General features: G+C 41.4%; 1 protein-coding gene across 3 annotated transcripts in view; it reads right to left on the bottom strand.

Annotated features, from left to right (window-relative positions):
- Positions 1-2340: 2340 nt before the first annotated feature.
- smad3b (SMAD family member 3b) overlaps positions 2341-13444 on the bottom strand; it is a 93485-nt gene continuing 82381 nt past the window's right edge. The window contains exons 6-9 of one of the 3 annotated variants that reach the window (XM_069910760.1): positions 11785-11997; positions 8428-8565; positions 7288-7432; positions 2341-3364 (exon numbers count right to left, since the gene is read on the bottom strand). In XM_069910760.1, coding sequence (XP_069766861.1) covers positions 3241-3364; positions 7288-7432; positions 8428-8565; positions 11785-11997 — 620 coding nt within the window. In that variant the 3' untranslated portion in view covers positions 2341-3240. Of the gene's footprint in view, positions 3365-4480; positions 4833-7287; positions 7433-8427; positions 8566-11784; positions 11998-13444 lie in introns of those variants that run through there. The other 2 variants (XM_069910761.1, XM_069910762.1) reach the window with 2 other exon arrangements.

Genomic DNA, 13444 nt, shown 5'->3' with positions numbered 1-13444 from the left:
GCAGTTTTCTCTCCCCCCGCCCCCCCAACAGAGATGGCAAGATCAGTGACTGGGAGAGCTACCCAAAGGTATTCCCATTCATTGCCTCAACACTCTGACCAGCCTCCACATCAGGGCACTGTGACAACCTAAGAGAGAACCTTGACTTTCTCATCGATCAGATGATGAGGAAAGTGTGTTCCACAAAGGGTTGCTTTCCCTCTTTTCCAAAAGAAGGCATTATTGAGCAATTTGCCCACTATATCATCATGGTACAATAGGGGGTCATCCTAAACGCTCTCTTTACAACTATCTGTGATGCCATTTTCCAATGAATTATGTATATTCTGCCCTACTGCGTGCCACAGTTCCCTACTGTTTATGGGATAGGTCCAAGCTCCAGCAGTGCCACATCTCACCCTTGTCCCTATTTTTCTAACTGATTCAGATTCTCCTTGCTGTCCACTACCCCATCCCCAGCTTAGCGTATTCTGCAAAGATCTAATTTACCACATAATTTGCAGTTAGTATTTTTGGATCGCAGGGAATCTTAAATGTGCAGGCGAGATGAGAAAAGAAAGTTACACCACAGTGGAGGTATGTGAAACAAACTGAGGGGATGAAGAGCAGTGAGAATGCTGGAACATTGATGTGGGTGCAAATGTGCCCATCCCTATTCACATTAAGTCTCTCTAACATTGAGGTAAATATACACGATACTGAGTACATCACAAAAAGGCAAATATGAACACCATGTAGATGAAGGAAAGAAAGGGGTACAGGAGAGATGGTGGAAAATGACAAGAAGTTGTTTTGAGATAGAGCAATCACACAAGTTCATCCTCGGGGTTGAAGTTGGGCAAACATTAGCATTTTCCATGTGAATTGACACACATTGATCCCCACAAAACAGGGTAAAATGGTTCCCATCTGCTCATGTATTTCAGACACACAGTGACACTTGGAGATCTGAGAAAGAAAATGAATATGAAGCACCTAACATTGCTCGATGTTCCCACCTCTGGTCACCTTCCTCTAACATTCCCAGTGCACTGGTTGAGAAGCGACGATGGTTTCTCAAGAGTAAATGAAATACAGTTTCAATTGCCTAAACTTCGAGCCTGAGCATTTTTTTTTGCACTCTCTGGCTACATTGAAATAGTCAATTTGCCATCAACTGTAACCTTTCCCTCCTTTTAGATTTCTGAGATCAAAGTTTGAAGCCATTCAATTTCAATTTTGCCAGTGAAGTCTTCCAAACCTATCACTTATACCAAGTTTAGATAATCATTATCGATACATTGCTGTTAGGTGAAAAGATCCAGAACCCAGCAATACAACAGAAGTACAAGCGATCTGGTCAGTCAAATGCCTTAATCGGCCCAATGCACTCACCTTTTTCCATTAATTTATAAATTCCCTGAATATGCCCAAATTTAATGGATGGACAGTTTAAATATTTCAATAAGTGCTTACCTTGTACTTCCTGATTTACAAAGCTTTGAGATTCCACGGTACATGGATGTTTGAAGCCATCTGAATGAACATTTTCAGTTCTTGTTAAACTGTGATGGTGCTAATTTTGGATGCAAGTTAACAGCAGAAGCAGTTACAAAATGAAGAATGGTTATTATAGTCTGAAAGGTATGTCAGCTTCAGCTTGTGTTACAACTGGCACACAGGTTACAAAACAAGACATTGAAAAGAAAAAGGGAAATTTACAAAAACTCATTCTGATGTAGAATATTTGTCTTAAATGTTAACTTGCCTTTTTGATTTAAGACGTGATAATGTCCACTCTATTTAAAATAAGTTTGTCCTGTTGTCCAAGTATTGCCCCAGGAACATTCAAATAAGATACAACTGATAATGGAAAAATCTTAATGCACTCGCACCTGTTAATCAGTGTGATGTTACATCATGTATTCCTGAACTGATTTTTCAATTCAACTGTAGCAAATTTTACTTCCATGAGATTGGTCTGTTTAAAAACGAAAACACCGTAGCACTGATACCAATGTTTGTCCATTTAGGGTAAACCAAGAGCAATGTTTTAGCCAAAGTCTCAATGTGTCCAGCAATAGAAACAAAGCTTATGTTGGAAATTTGAATTGGACCCCTTCACAAAATAACACCAACGACAGCAGGTTAAGAAACCCGGGTAAATAGATGCTCCCTTTCTTGTACAATGGTGGTTACTAGGGTACAGTTCCACAGATACCAGCTGCTTTCAGTACCTTGCCCAAGATGCTGGTGTTGTAGACAGTGTAGTAAGGGTGAGACAGGGCCTCAGGCAAGAAAGAACACAATTTTAAAATGGTCTCAAGTACCGTCTTAGCCACATTCACACTTCAACAACTCTGATTTATATAGTGCTTTTATCTAGAAAAAAGATACAATGGCATTTCTTAGCGTTCTTATGAATTCCCAAAGTAGATCAGATTGTTCAAGAAGAACTTTTCTTAACTACAATAATTAAGTGCTTGTAATCGGTTTCAGCTCTCCTTAGAAAAGAGTTTAAAAAGCAGGGGTTAGCATGCAAGTTGACCCACCTTTATACTAGTCGAAACAGAAAAGTGGGGGGTAAACATTATTGGCAATAGAAATCACACCCCCCTGCATACAGATGATGAAACCACATCCTGGAATACTCTTTCATCCTCCCAATGGCTCAAGATCTAATACAGGGATGTGGCTGAATAAACCATTGGGAGTTCAAAACCACCACATATTGCAAGAAAGAAGTGGAGAATGATGAAAGGGCTCTAGACTTTCCCACTTGAGAAAAAGAAAATTGTTCAAGTTGCCACAACTATCCCAGGCAAATCCATCAAAAATGTCACGATGCCATTCGAAGAATAGAAACTTGTGAGCATGTTTTCTGTTCAACTAGAATGAATAGTAGTTGTTTGGAAAAACGACATGGTAAAGTCAAACAGTATAAAATACCAGACTCAGAAAAACACTTTACCAGTTGGTAGCAGGAGAAAAATGAGAGTGCCTCTCACTCCCTTGGAAGCAGGTTTGTCGATGGATGTTATCCTTTTTTGCATTTACCTTTGCACACATTTCCAACAAGTATGCCAAAAAGTGCTTATAGTTATCACAGGTGAGTGGCATAGATGGTACCTGATATTATTACTGAAGAAACCACTGTTGGTGGGCATCATACAGCAACTGTTGTTATTTTTCTATAAATTATCTGCTACAGCCAGGCCCATATCATTTGGCAACTGTCTTCCCTGAGATGAAACCAATCCTCTATGACATGCTTGAACACCGGATGGTCGGGGATCCCATCTGGGTGAGGACTTTGTCCAGCCACTGTAGAGGTCCATTCAGATGGAGCTCGATCCAGCAGGGGGTGCTGGTCACTGTCTGGCGTCTGGAAATAAAAGCAGGTCATAAAACCACACACAAGAGGAGAACCCACTTATACCCCTCTCGATCATTTCCTAATTAAAAAATTTGACTGCCCCTATTAATTGCACTCATATCTTTTCTAGGACAGTACATATTTAAATTTAGACATACAGCATGGTAACAGGCCCTTTCTGCTCATGAGCCTGTGCCACCCGATTGACTACACTCTAGTATGTTTTTGAGGAAACCCACACAGACACAGGTTATAAACACCTTACATCCAATGGGATTTAAAGAGCATCTTATTTGATGAGCTGTCACTTTCATTAACATTAATAAAAGTAATACTCATTTTTACCGAGATCCTGGCCTGTGTCAGGATCAGAAAATGAGTAGATCCTCAGACTTGTATCAGTTTCCATTTGTATTTCGTGAAATTGTGTTTGGGCCAGGTTCACATTACATTGTAGAACAACTCCCCATTTTAAATTTGCATAAAACAATGTACATTGAGAACTCCAACCATTTAGATTTGAAAAACAACAGCTGTGTTTCCTGAAAGGTGAAAGATTAAGGTTTGTGTATGTAGATTTTTTTTTATAAACACACACACACACAAGTAGCAGAGACTGCTCTAAGCACTCAGCAGTTCAGAGAGCATCGGTGGAAAAAGAAGCATGTTTCATGTTAGAGACACTTGGTCAGGCCCCGTTCTGAGTTTTTCCATCATTTCCTACTTAAATGAAATGTGCCCTTTTTGCAATCCTTTCTGGCTGCTCCACATATGAGCAGCTGGCATAAACAGAATGGAGATAATGACCAGTTGATCTATTTAAACAATGTTGCTAGATTGATTAAATATTGGGCAAGGCACTGGGGATAACTCCCCCGGCTCTTCTCAAAAATAGTACTACAGACTCCTTTGGACTGAGGTGCCATTAGCGCTCTCAGATGGATGTAATATTTCAGCTAAATACTGAAACGGTCCGTGTGAGCCTCGATTCTGATCCCATGAAATGGGAGCTGAATTCACAGCTCAATGCAGGGCTGAGAATGCTACCAACAGCCGAAAGCTTTGTTTGAAAGGATGACAGAATGGAACTGGGTCAGTTATCTTTTCAGTAAGTGCCCAAGGTTGTCACAGGACTAATGCACTCCCTGCTGTGGAGTATTTATCTACTATTTGATAATTAATGATCCTCTCTTGTTCCCGACTCCATCGCAATCTCCTCCCACCTTCTCAGCGTTGAATTGTTCACGAGTGGCTTGAGGGCAACATTGGTTTTTTTTTTCCCCCGTCTGTATGTATGTTTCTGCGTGCGTTTAGCATCTGGCTGTGATTATCTAGCTGGACGGGAGCCAACACTTTGGAGTTTTGGCTGATACTTGCATGCAGGGAGAACCAGCAAAGTCTTTAAACATCTGGCGGATCTGGAGGGTGGTGGAACTTCTAATCAGAGGTAGATCAGAGCTGCTGCTGTCCCTCCTGCCTGCTTAACACAAATGTGCAAAAGAAAATATATATCTTGAATTACCAAGCTAATTTGCAGATATTGCCATTCAGGATTGCAAAGTGTAATTTAGCAGAAGCTCTCCCTTTCATCTCCAATGACTGAATTAATTCTGAAGAATGATGAGAAACTTAACATCTTGCACACTAACTGATCATCCTGGCAACCCTCTCACAAGCACAGTTTTCCATCTGTTTCATTGGGCCAATGTTTTAGGCAACTTTCCTTAATAATGGTTTTGTATATGGGGGGGGGGGGGTCATGTCTCACAAATCTGACTTTTTTTAAAGACGTGACCAAGGTTAGAGAGAGCAGCGTGTGCATGCGTATTTCAGCAAGATCTTCAAAGATTCAGCCTGAAGGCTGTTCTGCAATGTTATATCACATGAGATCCAAGAACTGGATAGAAAATGGTCTTCAGGGAAGAAGAAAAAAGCAGCCTCTATCCTCAAGGACCCCAACCCAGGCCATTCCCTCTTCACTCTGCTACCATCGGGGGAAAAATTAAAGGAGCCTAAAGAATGGCACAAGGACAGCTTCTTCCCCGCTGCCATCAGATTCCTGAATAATCAATGAACCAAAGACTCTGCCTTACTTTTTGTGCACTATTTATTTTAATTTTTATAGTAATGTTGTAAGATGGTTATAGTATACGTTTGCATTCCCGAATCTCTGGACTTGTTCATGACAATAATCCTGATTCTGATTGATAGTGGAAGGTTGTTTTTCCAGACTGGAGGGTTCAGGGCTGTTTGTCATTGATATCAACGATTTAGATGAAAACTTGTATCTAAGATTAGTAAGTTTGTGATTGACACTAAAGTGGTTCTCAACTTTTTTCTTTCCACTTTAAGTATTCCTCTCCATAGGTGCTCTGTGATTAGTAAGGGATTTCTTAAGGTGGTATGTGGGAGGAAAGAAAGTTTAAAAACCACTGTACCTAACTGACTCGTTATGTGCACGGTTTCCTAACTCCAAAGGAAATGGGCCAATGACAATTTTTCTCAAGCAAAATATTTCTGTAACAATTGGGTCTAGAGCAGTGATTCCCAACCTTCCCGCTCACATCCCACCTTACTAATCACAGAGCACTGATGGCATGGGGATTACTGAAAGTGGTATGTGAATGGAAAGAAAAAGGTTGAGAACCACTAGTCCCTGGTATTGTATCTGGTACCGTAGATAGCTAACACCAAAAATTGTAGCAGGACATTGATCAATTGGACAAGTGGGCAGATAGAATTTAATACAGAGAAATGTGTATTTTGGGAGGACTTGCATGGGTAGGACCTTCACAATGAATGGTAGAAATCTCAAAGGTGCTGTAGAGCAGAGGAATCTAACAGTACAGGTACATAAATACCTTGAAAGTGATATCACAGTTATAAACCATTGGAGTATGTTGTTCAGTTTTGGTCACCATGCTGTAGAAAAGATGCCAATTTGGAGAAGGTGCAGAGAAGAGTTACAAGGATATTTCCAGGACTCAGGCCCCTGAGTTTATAGGGAGAGGGTGAGCAGACTGCAGCTTTATTCCTTAGAGCACAAAATTATTAGAAAAATAGATTATGTAAATGCAGAGAGTATTCTGCCCAAAGTATCAGTAACCAGATAACATAGGTTTAAGCTGAGGAGAGAGAGAGATTTAACCTGAAGTGTAACTATGGTTTTGATGTGTGGATTAATGGCTAGAATGGGTTTAGAGGGATGTGGGCCAAATGTAGGCAGGTGGGACGTTTTGGCTGGTATGGACAAGTTGGGCCAATTTCCACGCTGTTTGACTATGACATTTATATAGCACCTTGACTAGAATAGTCAGTCCCTTCATAGAAACATATTCAAACATAATTTTACACCCAAGTCTTTGAAGGAGATAGTGGAACATGACCCAAAACTTAATCAAAATGGTAAATTTTAAGGTACATTTGTAATGAACAAAGAACGGTAGGGCACGAAGCAAATTTGTGGAGGGAATTCCAGAGATGGGGAGAGGCAGTTTACAAATGCTCACTAATAAGTTTAATCTGTAGTTAACACTGTTGAATTGATTTGGACATATTCCACACAAATTTAATGTCATTTTGCTTGCGTTTTGTTTATTCACACTAATGAATCTGGCAAGTTGATTGTGGAATTGGTACCATCTGCACCAAGCCCTGGCTGTGACTAACTCGACTGCACATCCACGCAACAGAAGCTGTAAAGTGTCTGCTGATCATATTAAAGTTCCCAAGTGCAGGGTCAACCGGGGGGGGGGGGGGCACTTCACGTGATCACCCGAGCAGTGAGCTGGCCTCCCCGAGGTCGGAGCTGGCAGAATCCTGGGGGGGCGATTGCCCCCACCTGCTCCCTCCACGGAGCACTTGGTGCCAACGTGAACTCAAAGCACTGATCTGCTGAGATGGGTTTTGATAGCGAAGAATGGAAACCATACCTATACTCTGCTCCCCAGCCTTTTACAAAACTCATTCGAATCGTGCACATCCGAGTCAGCTGGTAAACTGCTTCAAAGCCCTGGTTCACTGACTGTGCCAATAAGGCTGCAAACTCCTGGTTATTGAAGATCTTGAGGTTGCATCCTGTTAAGGGATTGAACAAGCCCATTTCACATCAACTGCTAAAAAAAATTTGCCATTTTCCATCCATGCAACTCAAACTCCCCCACAACCTTCTCCAAACTTGTCTTATTTAAATTAGTGCACAATTCTTCTTATGAACTTAATTGAAATGTAACCTGCAACCCCAGGACATGAGCTAGTTATTCAATGTCTAAACCAAAAACTGCCCTCTTCCCTCTAACAATGATTCAATATTTGGAATCATTTTGGTGGCACATATGTGAAACCGCGGGCCACGGTGTTTGGAAGTGAATCTCAGCACATATTAAAGAGACATTCAGAATTTGAATTATTAGCCCTTTTTAGTCAGCGATTAGCTCCCTTGGCGTGCCACAATTGTGAAACACGAAAGTCTAGTCTGCAGACGCTGCGATTCTAGTAAGAACACCCCGAAATGCTGGAGGAACTCAGCTGGTCTCTCAGCGATCATTGGAGCTAAAGATATATTACCCATGCATCAGCCCTGACCCCTTCTTCAATAAGCAAAGAACAGGAAGGCATCGGAATAAAAACTGAAGACTGGCAGAGGGAGGAGTCCAGACCAACGAAAGGTGTTAATTGGATATAAGAGAGCTGAGAATTGATTTTGGCTCCGTGAAAGAAAAGCGAGAGAGCTGGGGGACAGGCATTGGGGGTGGGGGAAGAAAGGAGGGGAGGTTAAACGGAATCCAGAGAATATATTAATGCCATCTGGTTGGAGGGTGTCCAGATGCAAGAAGAGGTGTTGTTTCTCCAATTATGGCACCCTTCTCAAAGAAGGCCTGCTCTTAGAGCACACAGTGCCTGGTACAACAAACCTCCCTAAGAAAAAAGGATTTTTCAGGTTATCGGACTGCAAGAATTTATGCAGAACAAGTGCCTTTCTCCCCACCACCACTTGCAAGCTCCAGGCACCAAATCCCTGCCCAGCTTTCCCACACAGAGCATAGCCCACAAAGTCATTCCATTGAAGTTACCTGGTGGGATCTTGCAAACGGTTGCAGGGTGCCACCCATAGCGCTGGTTGCAGTTTGGACTTTGAACAAAGATGGCACTGTCACTCAAACATTCTGCAAAGACCTCTCCTCCAATGTAGTATAGCCTGACTCCCCTGCCTGGAATGGAGAGACATGGCTGTAACCAGTCACAATCACTAACAAAATAAAGCACACAACTTTTACAAAATCCTTGAGGAATTAAAACACAAAGCACCCTCTTCACAAATTGAAAATGCAACAGCAAAAGGTTGATAAGGACGAAAAATTTGAATGAGACATGCAAAACTCGTCTGCAAATGTCAAATTAAACTCAAAATCTTGATATCTCCTCCTTGGAAGATATTCTCACAGACACAACATCAGCGACTGGAGGAAACTTAGTGTAGCAAACCAAGATCTTAAAACTGGCCTTTAATGTGAGCTAGATGCACATTTGAAACAGACCCATTCTCTCTCCTGAGCTTAGTAGTCGTCTGCTCCACAGACTGCACGATGTAATGCAAGACTCCGCTGTAGTGAGTTACACCACGTGGACAATAGTAGCACGTCCATGCTACTGACAGTCTCGCAGAAACATTGACCGTCATCCATACCTGCTGTTTTAATAATTGTATAACTCAGTGCTAATACCTGCACATTGTATAATCATGCAAAACTGTCTTGTGAAAATAACACTGACAAAAAAGACCAGTAAAGTAGGATGATATACAGTATATTAAATGCCAGCTCTAATTCCTTCAACTGAAGGTATAAAACTAGGATCTAAAATTCTCACAAATGATGAATTGTGTCATCTCTGGTAAAAGTACATTCAGTGAGGAAGTTTATTAAATTTAAATTACAGGCGCTACCCGACTTACAACCATAATTGGGACCGAAGGGTCGGTCGTATCTCAAAATGGACGGAAGTCAGAATTTTGCCTGTGCACATGAAGCATTGAAGTCTTAAAGCAAACATCTAAATCATATGTTGTATTTGACAAACTATAACACGGATGCAGAGCACGTAAGGGCTAAAATACGTGTGAGTACGTTGTTAGTCGGCGTCCCAGGATCCAATAGGCGGGGTGTGGCCATCTTGATTCCTGTGCGCATGCGCAAGTCTTCAGTTGGTACATGTGCAGCGTGTTGGAGTTCGGTTGGCTCATATGCAAGAGTTAAGTGCCGACAATATTGAATTTGTGTCCCTAACTCACGCATGCGCCAAATGAGCTCCAATACGTAAACCCACCCCGCAGGCACACAGCCTGTGGATCCAAAGACGCCGACTAACAAAATATGCACATTTCGTCTCTTACATGCCCCATATTCCTGTTATAGTTTGTCAAATACCATATAAACCACGTAAATTTTATATACTTTTTACATATTCTTTTTAAAAAATTCAGTTGTATGTGCAGATGGACGCAAGTCACATAGGCCACAAGTCGGGGAAGTAACGCCAACTTTTTTCTGAACGGTGGGAGGAAACCGGAGCACCTAGAAGAAATGCACGCAGACATGGGGAGAGCAAACAAACTCCTTACAGACAGCCGGATTTGAATCCTAGTCCCGATCAATGGCTCTGTAACAGCGTTGCGCTAACTGCTACACTAACCGTGCTGCCCCGTGAACTCAATGTACCTTAGCAAAGCAGGAACAAGAGTGAAATGGTGCCAGTAATTCAGAGGCCAGGTATAATTGTTGGGCACACAAGTTCAACTCCCACAACAGTACTAGAAGCAGTTTCCAATTACATTTAACTGGAATCAGCCATTTTAACCACACAACATCCGGGCTGTTGTGAACACCCAACTGGTATATTATTCCCTTGAGGAAAAACATGCACAGATCAAAAGGTAAACAAGGATGATCAATAAACGCTGGCTACATCAGTTATGTCCACATCACATGATTAAGAAAACAACCTTGCATCTTTAGTTACCTCCTACCACATGATGAACGTTTGACAGCTCTGGGCCTGTATTTGTTCGAATTTTGGAGAATGGCCTCATGGAAATGTTTCCAATGTTGAAAGACATGGAGAGAGTAGATGTATTGGGAGAGTCTAGGACAAGAGGGGACAACTTTTGGATTGAAAGGTGATCGCTTGGAACAGAAATACGTAGTGATTTCTTCAGCGAGAGGGTCGTAAATCTGTGGACTTTGTTGCCACAGGAGGCCGGGTCATTGGGTGTATTTAAGGGAGAGATTGATAAGATCTTGATTAGCCAGGGCATCACAGGTTATGGGGAGAAGGCTGGGCAGTGGGGCCGAGGGGGGGAATGGATCAGCTCATAATGGTCTGAATGGTCTATTTCTGCTCAAATAGGTTATCTCCAAACTGCACTAGTACATGTTTAAACAGACATCAGGAAATTGACTGTCAAATACTAATAAATATTTAATCCAGTTTTTTTTCTTGTAAATTGGAGAGGGCGATGAATCAGTTTATCCAAATGATTCAACAATCAATAATGTTGCAGTCAGATGGACATGTCTTGCATTTAGTCATTCTAATCTTGGCTACTGAAGGGGAAACACTTGACCAGAACTCCAAAAATACAGCAAATTTATTTTGTCATTCATTCTATGGATGTGGGGATTGCTGGCAAGGCTGACATCCATTGTCCACCTTTAGTTGCTGTTTAACATTGTCGTGGGACATAGTGAAATGTTGCTAACAATCTGATCAGTGGAGAGGTTTGCTTCAGAGGGTACTCAAGAATTAACCAACTAATGTGAATTTGTGTTTATAAATCTGTTAATGTAGCAGTGTCTCAGAGATAAGAATGCATTGATCAGTGGAAAATACAAGAATGGCAGATTCTGAAATCTTGGAACAAACAATGAATAGCTGGAGGGAGTCGGAGGGCCTGACAACATCCTCAAAGAGAAATGGTTCGTCAACGTTAACTAACCATTGCTGCCCCACTGCCTGACCCCAAGTCCCTCCCACTTCAGATCTATCAGTGAGCTGCTTTCAAGTTTTGTTTGCAAGGGTTAGAGAGGTGGCTTGTTGAGGGGCTTGGCAGCCGAAAACATGACTGACAATAACAAATCAATGAAAATTAGGGATGATTAAGAAAGCAAGGGGTGGGAGCAAGGAAATGTTTAGGATTGGAGGAGGTTAAAGTGATCAGGAGTAAGGACATAAGATGAAGAATATTAATGTTGAGATCCTTCATGCAGTGCAATGAGGACATTATACAAGTCGAGATTGAGCCATCAGAAATTTGGAATGAGCAAGTTCAGGAGTTTTGGGGGGTTGGGGGAGATGGAGATTGGCCAAGAAAGCATTGGGATAAACTAGTACCATCAGGAATGAGAGTTTCAACAACCAACAAGGTGCATTACCAATGTGCCTTCTCGTCAGCTCCACTGCCGCATTCCTGTTCACATTCGAGAGCAGTCCCAAACAGAAACGCTCAGAGTTAGATGGATCAGTGAAGCCGTCCACAGTGAGAGAGGGCTGGGAAGCATGAAATGTCTCACCCACTCGCTGGTTCAGTTCGTAGTAAGCTATCGAGCACCAGAAGGCTGGCTCACAGTAAGTGACAGGCTGCAGGTCTGCAACAGAAAAGGCCGAATATAAAAAATCCATGAAACCAACACACAAAACAAAGTGGAAACACTATCTACCATGCGATGTGATCTCACCCTATCACACATATTTCCACCATCCTATCTACCTTTCCCCTACCATCTTCTCTGCAACTTTACATAATTTTCTCTTTCCCTATTCTGACAAATGGTATTTGTCTCGAAATGTTAACTCTGATCCTCTCGCCACAGGTGCTTCATGTCCTGCTGAGTGCTTCCAGCAATTTGTGTTTTTGTTTCCTATTTCAACCATTTTCAAATGTGCCCTTTAGAGTCAGAGTTCTACTGCACGGAAACAGGGCGTCCGAGCTAATCTCATCTCCCCATAAACCTTTCTATTCAGGTAGCAGTCTAAATATCCTTTGAGTGTTACAATTGTCCATGCTTCCACCACTTCCTCTTGCAGCTTGTTGCATAAACATGGTGACAGTATAACCCTGTCAATACTTCACTTTGGTATACCCTGAGAAACAGAAGACGTTTGCACCATTGTTTTCACCTTTTGGAGGGGAATGCAGAAAAAGAGAGGATAAAGTTCAGAGCCTCACCATCCCACATTCATTGAAATGGATTTTCCAGCCACCAAAATTCACACAGATTTTTTTTAAACTTCAAATTCCAAGTTCTACCATCTCAAGTGTGCCTCCTGTCTGATTATTGGGAAATCCAGTCAGTTCGAGATCTGGCCAACCAGGTGACACTTTGTACACTCCATCACAACTCACCGTAATTCTGGTTCCCTCATTCCCTCTAAACTCACCGTTCAGTGGAAAATGTACCCTCTTTTTTTCCCAATCTTTTTATTAATCATATTATAGGTAACTAATGCATGAGGAGAATCAAACACTGCAATTAACAAATATGCTCTCATCTCCTCAAACTGAAACCTTCAAAAATAAAGAATAAAATTATTATACAAAACCACACCTATTCTAAAAGATTGGGCAGACGATCCTGAGAATTTATTAATGAAAATTGATTATCTGGTCTTCACCAACAACGAGAAAATAAAATATAGTCCGGAAGGGAAGTAATTTATACAAGGTTGCAAAGTCTCTTCAAATTTAACAGAGGTATCAAATATACGACTCCAAACTTAAACATGACATAATTTGAGTCAAAGTAGGTGAATTAAAATCTTTCCATTTAAATAAGTTAAATGGAAAATGTACTACAATACTATAAAGCACATTAGAAACTATTTTTGGTATTTTTCTATTAATACCCCAAACTACAAGTGTACAGATCAAAGTTTAACTGTAACCCAGCAATTCTGTTCAGTTCACTTCATATTAATATTGTAGATAAATTTACCAAGTTGCAGTGATAACGTTTGTTTGGAAGCAAAGCAGTAGACATCATAAGTGCAGAATGAGAGCGAGAGAGAGAGAGAGAGAGAGAGAGAGAGAGAGAG

This window comes from Narcine bancroftii, chromosome 14 (assembly GCF_036971445.1).
Source record: "Narcine bancroftii isolate sNarBan1 chromosome 14, sNarBan1.hap1, whole genome shotgun sequence".
In the NCBI taxonomy this organism is placed as follows: domain Eukaryota; kingdom Metazoa; phylum Chordata; class Chondrichthyes; order Torpediniformes; family Narcinidae; genus Narcine; species Narcine bancroftii.
This window is presented reverse-complemented; position numbering and strand designations above follow the sequence as displayed.